This window comes from Oncorhynchus mykiss, chromosome 28 (genome assembly GCF_013265735.2).
Source record: "Oncorhynchus mykiss isolate Arlee chromosome 28, USDA_OmykA_1.1, whole genome shotgun sequence".
Taxonomy (NCBI): domain Eukaryota; kingdom Metazoa; phylum Chordata; class Actinopteri; order Salmoniformes; family Salmonidae; genus Oncorhynchus; species Oncorhynchus mykiss.
Window position 1 is genome coordinate 24,027,479 of NC_048592.1, and position 20,315 is coordinate 24,047,793.

Genomic DNA, 20,315 nt, shown 5'->3' on the forward strand with positions numbered 1-20,315 from the left:
CAGACCACCCTAGTGCCTGTGCCAAAGAACACTAAGGTAACCTACGGCCCATAGCACTGACGTCCGTAGCCATGAAGTGCTTTGAAAGGCTGGTTATGGCTCACAACTAGAGGTTTCAACGTTGATACCGATAATTGAAGGACAAAAAAAAGCCGATACCGATTAAAATCGGACAATTTTTAAAATGTATTTGTAATAATGACAATTACAACAATACTGAATGAACACTTATTTTAACTCTATATAATACATAAATAAAAATCAATTTAGCCTCAAATAAATAATGAAACATGTTCAATTTGGTTTAAATAATGCAAAAACAAAGTGTTGGAGAAGAAAGTAAAAGTGCAATATGTGCCATGTAAGAAAGCTAATGTTTAAGTTCCTTGCTCAGAACATGAGAATATATGAAAGCTGGTGGTTCCTTTTAACACGAGTCTTCAATATTCCCAGGTAAGACGTTTTAGGTTGTAGTTATTATAGGAATTATAGGACTATTTCTCACTATACCTTTTGTCTTTCAAATACCTTTGACTATTGGATGTTCTTATAGGCACTTTAGCATTGCCAGTGTAACAGTATAGCCTCCGCACCTCTCCTACCTGGGCTCGAACCAGGAACACAACGACAACAGCCACCCTCGAAGCAGCGTTAACCATGCAGAGCAAGGGGAACAACTACTCCAAGTCTCAGAGCGAGTGACGTTTGAATGGCTATTAGCGAGCACCCCGCTAACTAGCTAGCCATTTCACATCACGTCGTTACACCAGCCTAATCTCGGAAGTTGATAGGATTGAAGTCATAAACAGCAGAGCTGCTGGCAAAACACACGAAAGTGCTGTTTGAATGAATGCTTATGAGCCTGCTGGTGCATACCATCGCTCAGTCAGACTGCTCTATCAAATCATAGACTTAATTATAATACACTGCTCAAAAAAATAAACGGAACACTAAAATAACACATCCTAGATCTGAATTAATTAAATATTCTTATTAAATACTTTATTCTTTACATAGTTGAATGTGCTGACAACAAAATCACACAAAAATGATCAATGGAAATCAAATTGATCAACCCTTGGAGGTCTGGATTTGGAGTCACACTCCAAATTAAAGTGGAAAACCACACTACAGGCTGATCCAACTTTGATGTAATGTCCTTAACCTGTTAGAGCTCTAGGGGCGCTATTTCATTTTTGGATAAAAAACGTTCCCGTTTTAAGCGCGATATTTTGTCACGAAAAGATGCTCGACTATGCATATTCTATTCAGTTTTGGAAAGAAAACACTCTGAAGTTTCAGAATCTGCAAAGATTTTGTCTGTAAGTGCCCCAGAACTCATTCTACAGGCGAAACCAAGATGATGCATCACCCAGGAATTAGCAGAATTTCTGAAGCTCTGTTTTCCATTCTCTCCTTATATGGCTGTGATTGCGCAACGAATGAGCCTACACTTTCTGTCGTTCGCCCAAGGTCTTAGCAGCATTGTGACGTATTTGTAGGCATATCATTGGAAGATTGACCATAAGAGACTACATTTTCCAAGTGTCCGCCTGGTGTCCTGCGTCGAATTCGGTGCGCAATTGCCAGCTGCTTCTACTTTACCATTTGATTCAGGGGACAAAGCATGTGTCCAAGAACGATGTATCAATGAAGAGATATGTGAAAAACACCTTGATGATTGATTCTAAACAACGTTTGCCATGTTTTCAGTCGATATTATGGAGTTAATTTGGAAAAAAGTTTGCGTTTTGAGGACTGAATTTATGGATTTTTTTTGGTAGCCAAATGTGATGTATAAAACGGAGCTATTTCTAATACACAAGGAATCTTTTTGGAAAAACTGAGCATCTGCTATCTAACTGAGAGTATCCTCATTGAAAACATCAGAAGTTCTTCAAAGGTAAATGATTTTATTTGGCTTTTATGTTTTTGTTAATGTTGCGTGCTGGATGCTAACGCTAATGCTAACGCTAAATGCTAACGCGAAATGCTAACTCTAGCTAGCTACTTTTACACAAATTATTGTTTTCCTATGGTTGAGAAGCATATTTTGAAAATCTGAGATGACAGTGTTGTTTACAAAAGGCTAAGCTTGAGAGATGGCATATTTATTTCATTTCATTTGCGATTTTCATAAATAGTTAACGTTGTGTTATGCTAATGAGCTTGCTGATAGATTTACACAATCCTGGATACAGGGGTTTTTTCATAGCTAAACGTGACGCAGAAAACGGAGCGATTTGTCCTAAACAAATAATCTTTCAGGAAAAACTGAACATTTGCTATCTGAGAGTCTCCTCATTGAAAACATCTGAAGTTCTTCAAAGGTAAATGATTTTTTTGAATGCTTTTCTGTTTTTTTGTGTAAATGTTGCCAGCTGAATGCTAATGCTAAATGCTACGTTAGCCATCAATACTGTTACACAAATGCTTGTTTTGCAATGGTTGAGAAGCATATTTTGAAAATCTGAGATGACAGTGTTGTTAACAAAAGGCTAAGCTTGAGAGCTAGCATATTTATTTCATTTCATTTGCGATTTTCATGAATAGTTAACGTTGCGTTATGGTAATGAGCTTGAGTCTGTATTCACGAACCCGGATCCGGGATGGGGAGATCAGAAAGGTTAAAACAAGTCAAAATGAGGCTCAGTAGTGTGTGTGGCCTCCACGTGCCTGTATGACCTCCCTACAACGCCTGGGCATGCTCCTGATGAGGTGGCGGATGGTTTCCTGAGGGATCTCCTCCCAGACCTGGACTAAAGCATCCGCCAACTCCTGGACAGTCTGTGGTGCAACGTGGCGTTGGTGGATGGAGCGAGACATGATGTCCCAGATGTGCTCAATTGGATTCAGGTCTGGGGAACGGGCGGGCCAGTCCATAGCATCAATGCCTTCCTCTTGCAGGAACTGCTGACACACTCCAGCCACATGAGGTCTAGCATTGTCTTGCATTAGGAGGAACCGCACCAGCATATGGTCTCACAAGGGGTCTGAGGATCTCATCTCGGTACCTAATGGCAGTCAGGCTACCTCTGGCGAGCACATGGAGGGCTGTGCGGCCCCCCAAAGAAATGCCACCCCACACCATGACTGACCCACTGCCAAACCGGTCATGCTGGAGGATGTTGCAGGCAGCAGAACGTTCTCCACAGCGTCTCCAGACTGTCATATGTGCTCAGTGTGAACCTGCTTTCATCTGTGAAGAGCACAGGGCGCCAGTGGTGAATTTGCCAATCTTGATGTTCTCTGGCAAATGCCAAACGTCCTGCACGGTGTTGGGCTGTAAGCACAACCCCCACCTGTGGACGTCGGGCCCTCATACCACCCTCATGGAGTCTGTTTCTGACTGTTTGAGCAGACACCTGCACATTTGTGGCCTGCTGGAGGTCATTTTGCAGGGCTCTGGCAGTGCTCCTCCTTGCACAAAGGCGGAGGTAGCGGTTCTGCTGCTGGGTTGTTGCCCTCCACGTCTCCTGATGTATTGGCTTGTCTCCTGGTAGCGCCTCCATGCTCTGGACACTACGCTGACAGACACAGCAAACCTTCTTGCCAGAACTCGCATTGATGTTCCATCCTGGATGAGCTGCACTACCTGAGCCACTTGTGTGGGTTGTAGACTCCGTCTCATGCTACCGCTAGAGTGAAAGCACCGGCAGCATTCAAAAGTGACCAAAACATCAGCCAGGAAGCATAGGAACTGAGAAGTGGTCTGCTGTCCCCACCTACAGAACCACTCCTTTATTGGGGGTGTCTTGCTAATTGCCTATAATTTCCACCTGTTGTCGATCCCATTTGCATAACAGCATGTGAAATTTAATGTCAATCAGTGTTGCTTCCCAAGTGGACAGTTTGATTTCACAGAAGTGTGATTGACCTGGAGTTACATTGTGTTGTTTAAGTGTTCCCTTTATTTTTTTGAGCAGCAATAACACAGAAATACGAGCCTTAGGTCATTAATATGGTCAAATCCGGAAACTATCATCTCGAAAACAAGACGTTTATTCTTTCAGTGAAATACGGAACCGTTCAGTATTTTATCTAATGGGTGGCATCCATCAGTCTAAATATTCATGTTACATTGCACAACCTTCAATGTTATGTCATAATTACGTAAAATTCTGGCAAATTAGTTCGCAATGAGCCAGGCGGCCCAAACTGTTGCATATACCCTGACTCTGCGTGCAATGAACGCAAGAGAAGTGACACAATTTCACCTGCTTAATATTGCCTGCTAACCTGGATTTCTTTTAGATAAATATGCAGGTTTAAAAATAAACACTTCTGTGTATTGATTTTAAGAAAGGCATTGGTGTTTATGGTTAGGTACACGTTGGAGCAACGAGTCCTTTTTCGCAAATGCGCACTGCATCTATTATATGCAACGCAGGACACGCTAGATAAACTAGTAATATCAACCATGTGTAGTTATAACTAGTGATTATGATTGATTAAGTTTAATGCTAGCTAACAACTTTCCTTGGCTTCTTACTGCATTCGCGTAACAAGCGGGCTACTCGTGAGGCAGGTGGATAGAGCGGTGGACTAGTTAACCGTAAGGTTGCAAGATTGAATCCCTGAAGTGACAAAGTAAAAATCTGTCGAATTCCAATTGTTATAAAAACTTGAAATTGTCCCTACTTAAATCGGCCATTCCGATTAATCGGTCGACCTCTACTCACAACTCCATTATCCCAGAAACCCTAAACCCACTCCAATTTGTATACCACCCCAACAGATCCACAGATGATGCGATCTCTATTGCACTCCACACTGCCCTTTCCCACCTGGACAAAAGGAACACCTACGTGAGAATGCTATTCATTGACTACAGCTCAGCGTTCAACACCATGGTGCCCACAACGCTCATCAATAAGCTAAGGACCCTGGGACTAAACACCTCCCTCTGCAACTGACTCCTGGACTTCCCGACGGTCCGACCCCAGGTGGTAAAGGTAGGTAACAACACATCCACCACGATGATCCTCAACACGGGGACCCCTCAGGGGTGCGTGCTCAGTCCCCTCCTGTACTCCCTGTTAACTCATGACTGCACGGCCAGGCACGACTCCAACACCATCAAGTTTGCCGATGACAACAGTCTGATCACTGACAATGACGAGATAGCCTAGAGACCTGTCCGTGTGGTAACAGCACAACAACCTCTCCCTCAACGTGATCAAGACAAAGGAGATGATTGTGGACTACAGGAAAAAGAGGACCGAGCACGCCCCCATTCTCATCGACAAGGATGTAGTGGAGCAGGTTGAGAACTTCAAGTTCCTTGACGTCCACATCAACAAACTAACATGGTCTAAGCACACCAAGACAGACATGAAGAGGGCACAAAACCTATTCCCCATCAGGAGACTGAAAAGATTTGGCATTGGTCCTCAAATCCTCAAAGTTCTACAGCTGCACAATCGAGAGGATCCTGATTAGTTGGATCCCTGACTGGTATGGCAACTGCTCATCCTCTGACCGTAAGGCGCTACAGAGTGTTGTGCGAATGGCCCAGTTCATCACTGCGGCCAAGCTTCCTGCAATCCAGGAACTCTATACCAGGCAGTGTCAGAGGAAGGCCCTAAAAATTGTCAAAGACTCAAGCCACCCTAGTCATAGACTGTTCTCTCTGCTACCACACTTGCAAGCGGTATGGGAGTGCCAAATCTAGGTCCAAGAGGCTTCTAAAACAGCTTCCAAGCCATAAGACTCCTGAACATCTAATCAATTGGAATCCCAAGACTACCTGCATTGCCACCACTCTTTTACACCACTGCTACTCTCTGTAGTTACCATCTATGCATAGTCACCTTAACTCTACCTACATGTACATATTACGTCAACTAACCAGTGCCCCCGCACATTGACTATATACATGGGGGTACCGGTACAGTCTCGCTACGGTTATTTTACTGCTGCTCTTAAATTACTTGTTCCTTTTATTTCTTATCAGTATTTTTTTTAACTGCATTGTAAGGTGATGTATTCGGCGCTTGTGACTAATAAAATTTGATGTGGGCTGCGTGGCTCCTAGAATGGGTCTGACTTTGTGATATTACCTAATCGGTTTCTAATAGTATAGGAAAAGTAGGCAATACACTAAGCATACAATGATACAATGACAACATGCCTGATGCATAGATTGGTTGGTTGAGTGAGGATATCCGATATGGGTGAAAATGACTGGTTGTTTCTTATATTTTCAATGCTCTTCAACACCCAATCAACACTGTTACCGGAGTTCAGTTCACACAACATAAGAGAACAGAATTGAGGGGAAGAAGCGATAGAGCAGCACAATAAAGGGAGTTCATCCCAGTCCTCTGTCTGAGGTAACAAAGATCCACTGTTCAGTAGAAGACTAGAATGTGTTCAACAACCAGGCAGGAAAAGAATGTTTCACACAGAGACTCTATTGACATTGTGATGTCATCAGAAGAGTTAGGTTGGATATCTTCAGAAGGGTAAAAAAAATGCAGTCGAAATGCTCTGTGGAGTCTAACTGTGTCCGAAATGGCACCCTATTCCCTATATAGTGCACTACTTTTGATCAGGGCCAAAGCACTATTTTGAGAATAGGGTGCCATTTGGGATACATTCATCATGCATCACTGAAAGGCCAGTGTGTTGTTCATCTGGTCTGAATCTAATAAACCTGATCTATTTAAACTTATTAAGTACCTTATTTTGCAAAACAGCCTGCCGCTGTCTGGATGGACAAAGGTTTGGGCTCATCTGCACTGAGCTCTGTGATCGCTCCCCCATGTTGGGATTGTGTCACACTTCACTATTACCAGTATATATTGTTCTCTAGGGTCCCAGACAACAGTTAGCTAAAATGTCATTATAAACTGAGTTTTTGTTGAGCAGTGAGAGGTCTGTGGAGATTAACAAGGAAAGGAAAATATTCATCATAGCCAGGCCCAGTGGGGTTAGAGGGGAGGGTGGGGAGGCAGGGTCATCACTGGAACTGTAAACTAACCTCACCTTTAGCAGCAATAACAAATACAACGGGATGGGACCTCAAAAGGGAAACGCAGCATCTGTAGCAAATATTTGTCGTCTCCATGTTTTGAAAGTGGGAATAAGGCCATGGTTGCATCTCCATATCGGTTTAATTTATTTTCACAGCAGGGGAGTACTGGATTCTTTCTCACCCCAGACTTTAAATGACGAGCCCTCCAACATGCTGGCTTCAAAGCAAGCTGAGAAAGAATCAAAGGATGGGCACAAAGATACACTTTTTTACTAAAAACTGCCTGTGAGCAGCGGGGTACTGACGCAATCCTCAAGTAACAACTTTCTGCCACAGACATACGGCCCCTTTTTGACCAGTCCAAGAATGACATCACCCACCCATCTGAAGCTGTGGCAGCAGTTACATTCACAAGCTGCCCTCCCGAGAAATCCAAATTTCATGTGTGTCTCCCAAGTGGCACCCTATTCCGTATAATGTGCACTACTTTTGATCAGAGTTCTATGGGCCCTGGTCGAAAGTAGTGCACCATAGGGGATAGGGTGTCATTTGGAACACAAACCATGGCTTTACTGGTGACAGTGAAGGTTCCCCTACGAAAGGAATGGGATTCTCCCTACATGGCCTCCACACTGTTTTAACATGAGCTGGATGTTGGTTTCCTACCAAGCAAAACAAAAGGTGTTACATTTTTTTATTTTGAGGGGATGGAGCGGGGGGTCAAAACAGGATGAGGGAGTTATTATGGGCTTAGTTCCACTGGAGAGAAAGATTTCCAGTACACAGAAAACAGTGTTCTTCATTACAAGTTGAACCATGTGAGGTTATGAACTTGAGAAATCATGTCATTGAGTATGTTTACATGCACACTAATAATTCAATATTAAACCGATTAAAACCTGGTTTTCTGAGCAATCTTTCAAATTATTAGGACATGTAAACAGCTTAAATCTACATTCCAGCAGTGGATTTGAACTGTGCATGTGCCAGCACCGGGTAGCGGAAGCCTCCCTCTTATGTGCGAGTGAAGTGAGTAAAGAAAAACTTAGTGTGCATCTTAGAAATAGTTTTTACATTAAAAAGTATTCACCAAAAAAACATGTTCACTCTGGTAGAACGTTCATTTTGATTGCCGATCAAAATATCCATCAGTAGCCGGATTTTGTGTCCATGTAAACAGGATTTTGCAAAGCATGTAAACATTTTAAATGGACTATTATATTAACCTGACTATCCAAAATAGTCACATCAAATCAAATGTTATGTCACATGCGCCGAATACAGTGAAATGCTTACTTTACAAACCCTTAACCAACAAAGCAGTTAAGAAAAATAAGTGTAAAGTAAAAAATAGAAATTGAAAGTAAGAAATAATTCAACAGCAGCAGTAAAATAACAATAGCGAGGCTACATACAAGGGGTACCGGTACAATGTGCCGGTTAGTCGAGGTAATTGAGGTAATATGTACATGAAGGTAGAGTTAGTGACTATGCATAGACATTAACAGAGAGTAGCAGCAGTGTAAAAGAGGCGTCTGGGTAGCCATTTGATTAGCTGTTCAGGCGTCTTATGACTTGGGGGTAGAAGCTGTTGAGAAGCCTCTTGGACCTAGACTTGGCGCGCCGGTACCGCTTGCCGGACAGAGGGCAAGCAGTTGCCATATCAGTCAGTGATGCAACCAGTCAGAATGCTCTCGATTGTGCAGCTGTAGAACTTTTTGAGGATCAGAGGACCCATGACAAATGTTTTCAGTCTCCTGAGGGGGAATAGGTTTTGTCGTGCCCTCTTCATGACTGTCTTAGTGTGTTTGGACCATGATAGTTTGTTGGTGATGTGGACACCAAGCAACTTGAAGCTCTCAACCTGCTCCACTGCAGCCCCGTTGATGAGAATGGGGGCCTGCTCAGTCCTTTCCCTGTAGCCTCCTTTGTCTTGATCACGTTGAGGGAGAGGTTGTTGTCCTGGCACCACACGGACAGGTCTCTGACCTCCTCCCTATAGGCTGTCTCATCGTTGTTGGTGATCACTGTAGTGTCATGGGCAAACTTGATGATGGTGTTGGTGTCATGCCTGGCCATGCAATCATGAGTGAACAGGGAGTACAGGAGGGGACATTAAGTTCATCTCAGAATTATGCGGTTTGTGTGTCACTGTCAACTCAGAATTGCCTCATGGAAAAACATGGAAATCTTAATAAACAATACTTTGAACAACCCTACCTTTTCCTATTATTTCAAAACTCCATTCCCGCATGTTATCAGGGTGGCATGGGAAATGTCTGCATTGAAATATGACACTACCTTAAAAGCAAAACAGTCAAACTGCCTGCCAACAAACGCCAGGTTCCCTATAGACTAGGCGATAACAAAATCAGACACAACTACGACGAGAGAGGAATCATGAATGCATTTTAAAATGACACCCTATTCACCACACAGTGCACTACTTTTGACCAGGTCCATATGAGCCCTGGTTAAATGTAGTGCACTACATAGGAAAAAGGGTGTCATTTGGGATATAACTCGTAAATTCAGCCAATTAATAGTGGAGTCAAGAATGCAATATTTATAGTTGTTCCTGCTAGTTTCAGCCAATTTTCCGTTATGCTGGGTATCCAACCATTCACACCATTACAGCCCTGTTGATTGGATCTACAAACGCTCACTAGCAGATGGGATGGACATAAACCACTGCATCCCAACACGGACCCTTCCAAATACAGAATCTTCACGCACGGAAGAACACCATTTCGATTTGGAAGTTGGGAGGGAATGAGATGAGGCTCAAAGGCCCTGGCTACATCCAAAATGGCAACATAATCCCTGTATAGGCCAATTCTTTTGACCAGGGCCCATAATGCACTATGTAGGGAATAGGGTGACATTTTGGATGAAGCATGTAGGATGGTACACTGACTGTTAAAGACGGCATTTAGCTAGCTGTATATCCACAGAGCCACAGCACAGAGACAGTCTAGCTAGTCTACAGTACATGTCATACTGTCATAATTCAAAAGCTTGAAGGTAGTCTTTGGAGGCAACGGTGTAAATATTCATTTCCCCTCTGTCATGGGGAGAACACAAACCTGAGGGCTCACTGAAATGTCAGACGATGAACAATAGGCATTTGTTTGGCTTTGGCAGATTTCTGGACATAGAGGACAGGTTGACATCCTCTAATACCTAAGGGGTACATCCCAAATGGTTCCCTATTCCCTACATAGTGCACTACATTTGACTAGTGCCATATCGGTTCTTGGTCAAAAGTAGTGCAATATAAAAGGAATAGGGAGTCATTTGGGACGCAGACCGAGAGAAATCAGAAAGGCAGAAAAGGTATAGTGGTGGTGATGGGCTCCCGTAACGGTTTGGTATGTTTAGTTTGTGGTTGTCAAGACAGATCATACAGGTCTAAAAATACTGGACTTTCTTAGGGTCTAAATTAAATTTTGTCCAATTCCTGCAGTCTGGTTCAAGAACAGTAATACATTGCTCAGGCTGGCTTATTCAACATCTCACAGTGAAGAATGTAGTGATTAGGTGAAGGAAAAAAATGTTACGGTCAATGAGGTGCTGCCAGCGGAACAGCGAATGAGTGAATACTAACAGTACCATGTCTGAAGTTTTAAATCACTGACAAGTCTTCAGAATCAATGATGATTAAATACTGGCTGAAAAACATATAAGGAGGACTAAGAGAAAGTCCTTACCTACACCCATCTGATCTGACTTACAATGGCTGTATTATGTAACCACGACTGCGAATGTGAATCAATAATTACAATTCTCTGAAGCTGCTGAATATCCTGTTCATTCATTGGTGAGGCAAGGACAGTAAAACTCAAGCCTCAAAATGAATAACTAAAGCCTCTAAAAACGTATACAGACCGGAGAATATTCTCAGGCAAAGCAGCCTCCGAGACCCTGGCATCTCATGTCATTTTCACAAGCAAGCGTCAACTCAAGACTACATATTATCGACCTGGGACCTTAGTGTCCTCAGCATAGAGATAGTCATGACATCTTGGAACCAACAGTGTCATCATCACTCTCATCACAACTCACCGCCAAGGAGGGAGGAGGAGAAAGACATCTCTATGGCAACTGCCACTCCAAAGGTAAGAGCACCAGGCACTTGGATGGGCTGGCTGAATCAGACACTTTCGCAAATAACACCCTAATCCCTATATACAGTAGTACACTACTTTTGACCAGAGCACTATGAGCCCTGGTCAAAAGTAGTGCACTACACAGGGAACAGGATGCCATTTGGGACGCAGGCAGTGAAAGCCAAGACAGAGGAATTTGGGAGGATGCAAACAAATATAGCAAGGCAAATACAGACTGGCTACTAGAAAAAGTAGTGAAGACATCAGGTTTCTTGTGTACACCTCTACCTGCCTGTCTCCATTGACATTTTCTGTGAGCCTTGACCGTGGCCTGTCAATTAATTCTCCATGATAAACAGTAAACACTGACTCTCTTTGTATCTGAATGACATACCTGTGACGGTCTCAGGGAATGCTGCTAGGTACGCTGATGTGTGTGTCCTTATCATAAGGGCAAAGCAATTCTGCCCTACCAAGCAAAAAGGCAGTAAATGCTCATTGCGTCGAACTGAGAAAAACAGCTTTTATTTACCTTGGTTTCACAGTAACCTTATGCATTTACTTGCTAACATTACCTCCATTTTCTCCAAAACACAAGAGGAAGGATAGTTGTCCACATGATTAAGTATGTATTTAATGTAGCAAAAATTACATTAACTAATTTGACCAAATGAGCGGTTACTGCCTTTTTGCTTGGTAGGGCAGAAGAGAAGTGAGCACTTAAGTCATTATTGGCATGTTTCAAAATCCTTATGTCACAAAAGGAAGGGCGGCAAGACACCTGTCATAATCTCAATCCAAAGGTCGGCGACTACACCTCGTTTTGATCCCAACTGAAAACAGTGGAGAGCGCAGAGCGTCATTATAACTCACCACCACCGGTCTGGCGTTGGGTGATTATGGCACTTTGACTCGCAACAGTGACATATTCTGTGAAATGCCAAGGATAGAATTCATTAAACATTCAAACAGAGGGGGAGAGCCACAGGCTTAGTCAGAGCTAGGCTGTACGACTCATTAGGTCGGCTGCCAGAATAAAACAAGGTTGTTTTATCAATGTACAAAATCCCCCCCACACGCCACAATATTATTCTGCTTTCAGAAGACAAAGAATCCTGAGTTGTCTGCATAAAAAAATAAGTGTCAATGCACTTCACTTAGACAAAGAGTGTCTGATTTGAACGAAAAGTAGCAGTGCACTGTATAACCACACCTACCATATTTTCCTTGGCTACTGTATAATTTATTATTCAGGGTAATTTTCTCTGAATTCATGCATTCCAAATAAAGTGCATTAGACATATTGTAGTCTGCTGCATGTCTTGCATACAAACAATCAAGGTCAGGCCACATTATATGATATTTTAATTGTAGGCCTATAGCTTCAAAACAGAGCAGACAGAATTGTTATTAACAGTAGCTAGCTAGTACAGTGAGGATAAGTATTTATTGAGGGAGAGAATTCTTTGAGCTGTATGGCTTTAAAACTACAAATGTCTGACAGAAACAGGCATCATATCAGACCCAGGCGTGACCAAGGAGAGGCTGAAGTATGAAACTCCCAAAGGTGAGTAAGCAACAGGAGAAACTTATCCTTGAGTCAAAATGGTTTCTACATCTCTTCCTTTTATTGAAGAATCGGCTAGTCGAGGAAATGTAACATCACTGTCTGCACATACAACAGAGGGATCAAATGAAAGATCCTACATTTGAATTATGATGTATCATATTTATGTATGTGTTAGGCCCGGGTGTTGAACAACTTCCATTTGATGGAACCAAGTGAGTTAAGTTAATCAATTGAGTCTATTGACAGCTATGGCATAAATGTTGAACTATGTCAATAGGGTACAGCTGTGTGAAGAGCAATGAATTAATGAAACAACGTTTAGGACAGGACACCGCATAACATTGATCTCTGAGGCAGAGGTCATGACACTATTGGGCAATAGTGATAATCAAGCTCAGTGATTTGTTTTTTGCATAAAAAGGGTGCACTACATGTGTCAAGCGGTATGCTAGCCAAACATAACGGAAGTACATGTTGCACTAAATAATGTTTTTGCCAATCTGATTGCTTCAGACATTTGACTAGTGATTAACCAAACCATGTATTTATAGCCCAACATGCCTACTGCCTCTAACATAATATGCCATTCAGCAGCCTCTGTCAATCGTTTCACTTATCAGGAGAAGATATTGCATGACCATGATTTCTTCACCGATCTGATTGCTTCGGATATAGCACATTTGACTAGTGATGACACTATGTATGTATACAGTCTAGGCAAGTTCTACATGCCTTCAGTTTCAGTAAAACTAGAAAACAGTATAAGCCCTTAGCGTGTAAATCAGTGGTGTGACAGTCAGAAGCTGTGTCCCAAATACCACACCATTCCCTTTATTATAGTGCATTACTTTGGACCAGGGCCCACAGGGAATGCATCCAGATAATTAATACACCCTGGCTAAGATACACACAGTACCAGTCAAAAGCTTCAATTATCAGGTGTATTTCAATTAACAGGTGTGCCTTGTAAAAAGTGGATTTGTGGAATTTCATTCTTAATGCGTTGGAGCCAATCAGTTGTGTTGTGACAAGGTAGGGGTGGTATACAGAAGATAGCCCTATTTGGTAAAAGACCAAGTACATATTATGGCAGGAACAGATACAATAAGCAAGGAGAAATGACAGTCTATCATTACTTTAACACATTAAGGTCAGTCAATCTGGAAAATGTCAAGAACTTTGAAAGTTTCTTCAAGTGCAGTCGCAAAAACCATCAAGCGCTATGATGAAACTGCGTCTCATGAGGACCGCCACAGGAAAAGAAGACCCAGAGTTACCTCTGCTGTTCATTAGAGTTACCAGCCTCAGAAATTGCAGCCCAAATAAATGCTTCACAGAGTTCAAGTAACAGACACATCTAAGCATCAACTGTTCAGAGGAGACTGCGTGAATCAGGCATTTATAGTCTAATTGATGCAAAGAAACCACTACTAAAGAACACCAATAAGAAGACTTGCTTGGGCCAAGAAACACGAGCAATGGACATTAGACCAGTGGAAATCTGTCCTTTGGTCTGATCAGTCTAAATTTGAGATTTTTGGTTCCAACTGCCGTGTCTGAGACGCAGAGTAGGTGAACGGAGGATCTCCGCATATGTGGTTCCCACTGTAACGCATGGAGGTGGTGGTGGTGTGATGGTGCTTTGCTGGTGACAAGGTCTGATTAATTTAGAATTCAAGGCACACTTAACCAGCATGGCTAACACAGCATTCTGCAGTGATACACCATCCCATCTGGTTTGCGCTTAGTGGGACTATAATTTGTATTTCAACAGGACAATGACCCAATACACCTCCAGGCTGTGTAAAGGTTATTTGACCAAGAAGGATAGTGATAGAGTGCTGCATCAGATGACCTGGTCTCTACAATCACCCTACCTCAACCCAATTGAGATGGTTAGGGATGAGTTGGAGTGCAGAGTGAAGAAAAACCAGCCAACATGTGTTCAGCATATATGGGAACTCCTTTAAGAATGTTAGAAAAGTATTCCAGGTGAAGTTGGTTGAGAGAATGCCATGAGTGTGAAAAACTGTCAGCAAGGCAAAAGGTGCCTACTTTGAAGAATCTCAAACATAAAATATATTTTCATTTGTTTAACACTTGTTTGATTACTACATGATTCCATGTGTTATTTCATAGTTGATGTCTTCACTATTATTCTACAATGTAAAAAATAGTACAAATAAAGAAAAACCCTTGAATGAGTAGGTGTGTCCAAACTTTTGACTGTATTATATATACACAAAAGTATGTGGACACCCTTTCAAATGAGTTATTTCCACAATTTTAGCCAACTAGCACACCGTCATGCAATCTCCATAGACAAACATTGGCAGTAGAATATCCTTACTGAAGGGTTCAGTGACTTTCAACTGAGCACAGTCATAGGATGCCACCATTCCAACAAGTCATTTGGTCAAATTTCTGCCCTGCTCGAGCTACCCAGGTGATAGGGCGAGAAGTGGTAGGCCACACAAGCTCACAGAACAGGACCACTGAGTGCTGAAGCGTGTAGCGGATAAAAATCTGTCCTCAGGTGCAACACTCACTACCGAGTTCCAAACTGCCTCTGGAAGCAACATCTGCACAAGAACTGTTCATCAGGAGCTTAATGAAATGGGTTTCCATGGCAGAGCAGCCATGGAAAAAGCCTAAGATCACCATGCGCAATGCAAAGTGTCGACTGATGTGGAGTACAGCTCGCCACCATTGGAGTCTGGAAACGTGCTCCCTGGAGCTTCACTATTTGGCAGTCCTGACGGATGAATCTGGGTTTGGCGGATGCCAGGAGAACGCTACCTGCCCCAAAGCATAGTGCCAAATGTAAAGTTTGTTTGAGGAGGAATAATGGCCTGGGGCTGTTTTACATGGTTTGGCTCCTTAGTTCCAGTGAAGCGAAATCTTATCTTGATGCAACAGTTTGGGGAAGGCCCTTTCCTGTTCCAGCATGACAATGCCCCCATGCACAAAGCGAGGTCCATACAGAAATGGTTTGTCGAGATCGGTGTGGAAGAACTTGACTGGCATGCACAGAGCCCTGACCTCAACCTTATTGAACAGCTTTGGGATAAATTGGAATGCCAACTGTGAGCCAGGCCTAATCGCCCAACATCCGTGCACGACCTCACTAAACGCTCGTGGCTGAATGGAAGCAAGTCCCTGCAGCAATGTTCCAACATCTTGTGCAAAGCCTTCCCAGATGAGTGGAGGCTGTTATAGCAGAAAGGAGGGGACCAACTCCATATTAATGCCCATGATTTTGGGATGAGATGTTTGACGAGCAGGTGTCCATATACTTTTGGTGATGAAGTGTAAGTCAAGGGGCACTGAGAGGACAGCTGGTGGACTGGTTTGATGTTAACATTCACCTGACAATCAGATTAGGTCGGTCCGGACACCTGTTGGCGTGCCGGGCCTTGCTGATTGACCTCCGATAATACTCTCTATCCGCATAAGAACATCACAAATCTCCATGGTTCACAGCAGGAGGACTCAAGGCCGGGGCATGTACCGGTTTTGACCAGAATACTATCACATTTCTTATTTCCTAAAATATAGTCTCAAATTGGACCCTATTCCATGCACACCTAGGTTGTATATATGTCAAGTGCCCCCCTCCTAAATCAGCACTCCAGCACTGAGTTATGATCTGTTGTAGCCTATCACTATCTACCCAAGGCGTTTGATCTCAGGAGCCCCAGTCAAAGAGGTTGAGCTGTGAATATAGGTCAAAGTCTGAGAGGTGAATAACTATGCATTTCATGATGTGCTGGATAAGGACAGTCAACTATTCAAATAAATAATGCAGTAAGGCACCCATTTCCAGAAGCTGTTTACATTTGATGCTTAATAACTCTCATAATTACCTAGACTCATGGTTTTCCAAAACAGTCTAGTGAGTAAATCTAGTTATGAGAACTATTCCACCATTCACACCACACAAGCATGGTGTGAATTAAATTAAATGTAACTTCCATTGCTCAAAAACTCAAAGTGATTGGTTGTCTGTGCATCTCATCCCCCAAAGTTGTCCTCACAGTTATAGACTTAATTAGACTAACACCATATATATGAATACACTGAACAATGGAACTCTTTTTTTTTTTTTTAAATAGAAGGCAATATCAACATGCCCATATATAAAATTAAATAAGTGTATAGCCTTCCCATTGCTTTTGAACATTTAATGGACACATACGAGAGAATGTATGTGCATTTTGTGTTAAAAAATTATTCAGAATAAATGGCTGAGCTCTGCAAATAAAAATGACAATTGCTTATGCTCACGACTGCCATTTGAAACTAGAAAAACATTGGTAACGGCTCTTGCACCGGAAACATGACACAAAGTGAAGTTTACAAATAGTGTCGGTTATATTTGTAGGCCTACCCTAACAAATTTGGAAGAACATGTCAAATTCAAGACTATGGCTATAGTTTTGTCCATCGTCAACTTGACAGCAAAATAATGTGTTCTTCGGTCTTCAACAGCCACTTAGAAATGAACCTTTCACATGATAAACGTGACGTCTAGGCAACACTAAAGAGTGGACTAGGCTACTTTGTAACCGAAAAAGGAGTTCCCAATAATACCTTGAATCAATCTAAAAATGCCATCAGTTGATACATTTGACAATATCAATGTTAAATTGGCGTAATGATTTGTTTCAAGGTCACAATCTTTCTATTTCTAATAGCCAAAATCTGACGAGAACACATTGCACTCTGTGGTGTGATATAAAAGTACAATGAAACTGATATGTCGCAATGTACTGTGATTTGATTCAACATGAATTTGCGGCAGTACTCTCTGCTCATTGCGCGCAAGATCCATCCATGAATTCCCACAAAGCTTTCCCTTTTCTTTGCAGCAAAGAATGTCCGTTTTTCTGCTAAATATAATAACTATATTAAGGGGACATTAAAATATTGCTTACCTTCTGATAACTCCAGTTCCAGCTCAGCAAGTCTGTCTCGCACCTCCAAAGGAAGGGGTAAAGTATCACGGTCCGCCATTCTGCTTTAAAATTGTCTTGCTCTTCTCTTCTTCTCCTCACTGAGTCCAGTAAAGTCTTTCAACACTGACCGTCCTTTCTCCGCAGAGCGCCGATGCATAAGGCAAAAGAGTCGCGAGTTGAGTGAGAAATAGAAATGCGGAAAGCGTTTGGGCGAATTCGAATATCGCTTTGCTCGCGTTCTTATTCAAGTCCAGCCATGGTTGGTTGTCCCTGTAGTATGAAAATGTACTGCTACTGTAATTCTGAGTGCTGCTGAGCGATACACAAACGTTGCTGCCACACATTGAGGCACACACGAGACCACATTCGAGCCCTGTGGAGGGCGCCAAATACCCACTTTCAAGAACTGTTCGAGATTTTAGCCCCTCTCTCCATCCAGAAGAACGTTATGTTGGTTTTAACATCCCATTGCCCCCCAACTGTTCCAATATAAAATATTTCAGAGGCTTCATGGCGCAAAATCAGGGGTTGAATTGAGCTGTTGTTTACGGGTTGGTCTGGAAAGGGGTTCGAGTTAAGGCTGGGCCCTTTCAGATATCACATTCATATGCATATATTGATTTTATCATTCTACGAAAATGGTGGCCTTTTGACCAGTCTTTTTTTTTTTTTAAATACATGTTTTATTTTTACTTAGCAGTGTTAATCAATACAAATTACATCTTAAAGTATTTTTACTACATTAAATAGATAAAAATGCGTGTGTTGCCTTCTCCCTGTATCTATATCTGTAGCTATAGCTGAATGACAATTCAGGCTTTCAAGAATATAATTAAACTATTTACTAAGGATATAAATCTGACAGAAAAAGGTTCATGATAATGTTACATTGTGTTTTTATTAGTAATAAATTTACTTTAAACAAAACACATTTTTCAATTATAACACCAGTGACAAACCGTCAGACTATTCTATTAAAACCAGCAGGAACATTAACACCAGTGACAAATCTGAAGAAAATATAGAATATCAAAGATGGTGGCCACAGTAGCTCAAACCGCACTTCTTAAATTGTAAATAAATGACTTACTCATGTGATTTGATAAATTATTTCAATCAAATGTCATTTTCCCTTACTATAAACTTTGTCACTTGTGTTACTTTGTTAAAGCTTCACATGAAATTACCAAATGAATCATCAAATTGCTAGCATATGAAGAGAGAGTGCAGACTCACCATATGTTTTTCAAAACAGCTCCACCTCCAATTAACCTTTGAACCAGGAGGAAGTTGGCAAGGACGTTGAATTTTTTAAAATATATATATGGGGTAACACCAGTGACATGAAATTGAGGGACAGCAATTCCCTGTAAATTATTTATAATATGTAGTTCATTTTTTTGTTACGTAATCCACTAAATAACTATAATACTTTACTTTGTTTTATGACATTTAAATATTTTTTAACTCAAAATGTCACAAAACCACGATTCATGAACCGAGGGACAACGATTTTCATGGTATTGACCGTGTTCTTTGAGATTATATATATATATATATATATATATATATATACACACACACACACACACATATACACACACACTTGAAGTCAGAAGTTTACATACACCTTAGCCAAATAGATTTAAACTCAGTTTTTCACAATTCCTAACATTTAAACCTAGTAAAAATTCCCTGTCTTAGGTCAGTTAGGATCACCACTTTATTTTAAGAATTTGAAATGTCAGAATAATAGTAGAGAATCATTTATTTCAGCTTTTACTTCTTTCATCACATTCCCGGTGGGTCAGAAGGTTACAAACACTCAATTAGTATTTGGTACCATTGCCTTTAAAATTGCTCAGTTTTGGTCAAACGTTTTGGGTAGCCTTCCACAAGCTTCCACAATAAGTTGGGTGAATTTTGGCCCATTCCTCCTGACAGAGCTGGTGTAACTGAGTCAGGTTTGTAGGCCTCCTTGCTCGCACACGGTTTTTCAGTTCTGCCCACAAATGTTCTATAGGATTGAGGTCAGGGCTTTGTGATGTCCATTCCAATACCTTGACTGTGTTGTCCTTAAGCCATTTTGCCACAACTTTGTAAGTATGCTTGGGGTCATTGTCCATTTGGAAGACCCATTTGCAACCAAGCTTTAACTTCCTGACTGATGTCTTAAGATGTTAATTCAATATATCCACATAATTTTGCTCACTCATGATGCCATCTATTTTGTAAAGTGCACCAGTCCCTCCTGCAGCAAAACACCCCCACAACATGATGCTGCCACCCCCTTGCTTCACGGTTGGGATGGTGTTCTTCGGCTTGCAAGCCTCCCCCTTTTTCCTCCAAACATAACGATGGTCATTATGGCCAAACAGTTCTATTTTTGTTTCATCAGACCAGAGGACATTTCTCCAAAAAGTACAATCTTTGTCCCCATGTGCAGTTGCAAACCATAGTCTGGCTTTTTTTATGGCGGTTTTGGAGTAGTGGCTTCTTCCTTGCTGAGTGGCCGTTCAGGTTGTGTCGACCTGTTTTACTGTGGATCTAGATATTTAGTACCCGTTTCCTCCAGCATCTTCACAAGGTCCTTTGCTGCTGTTCTGGGATTGATTTGCACTTTCGCACCAAAGTATGTTTATCTCTAGGAGACGTGTCTCCTTCCTGAGCGGTATGACGGCTGCGTGGTCCCATGGTGT

The 20,315-nt window shown here is 41.8% G+C and overlaps 1 protein-coding gene across 8 annotated transcripts in view; it reads right to left on the reverse strand.

Moving 5' to 3' along the window:
- LOC110508187 (disco-interacting protein 2 homolog C) overlaps positions 1-18,004 on the reverse strand; it is a 257,629-nt gene extending 239,625 nt beyond the window's left edge. For 7 of the 8 annotated variants that reach the window (XM_036967148.1, XM_036967141.1, XM_036967142.1 and 4 more), the window contains exon 1: positions 17,596-18,004. In XM_036967148.1, the coding sequence (XP_036823043.1) occupies positions 17,596-17,674 (79 nt within the window). In that variant the 5' untranslated portion in view covers positions 17,675-18,004. The remainder of the gene's footprint in view (positions 1-17,595) is intronic. The other variant, XM_036967145.1, reaches the window with a different exon arrangement.
- Between the last annotated feature and the right edge of the window lie 2,311 nt (positions 18,005-20,315).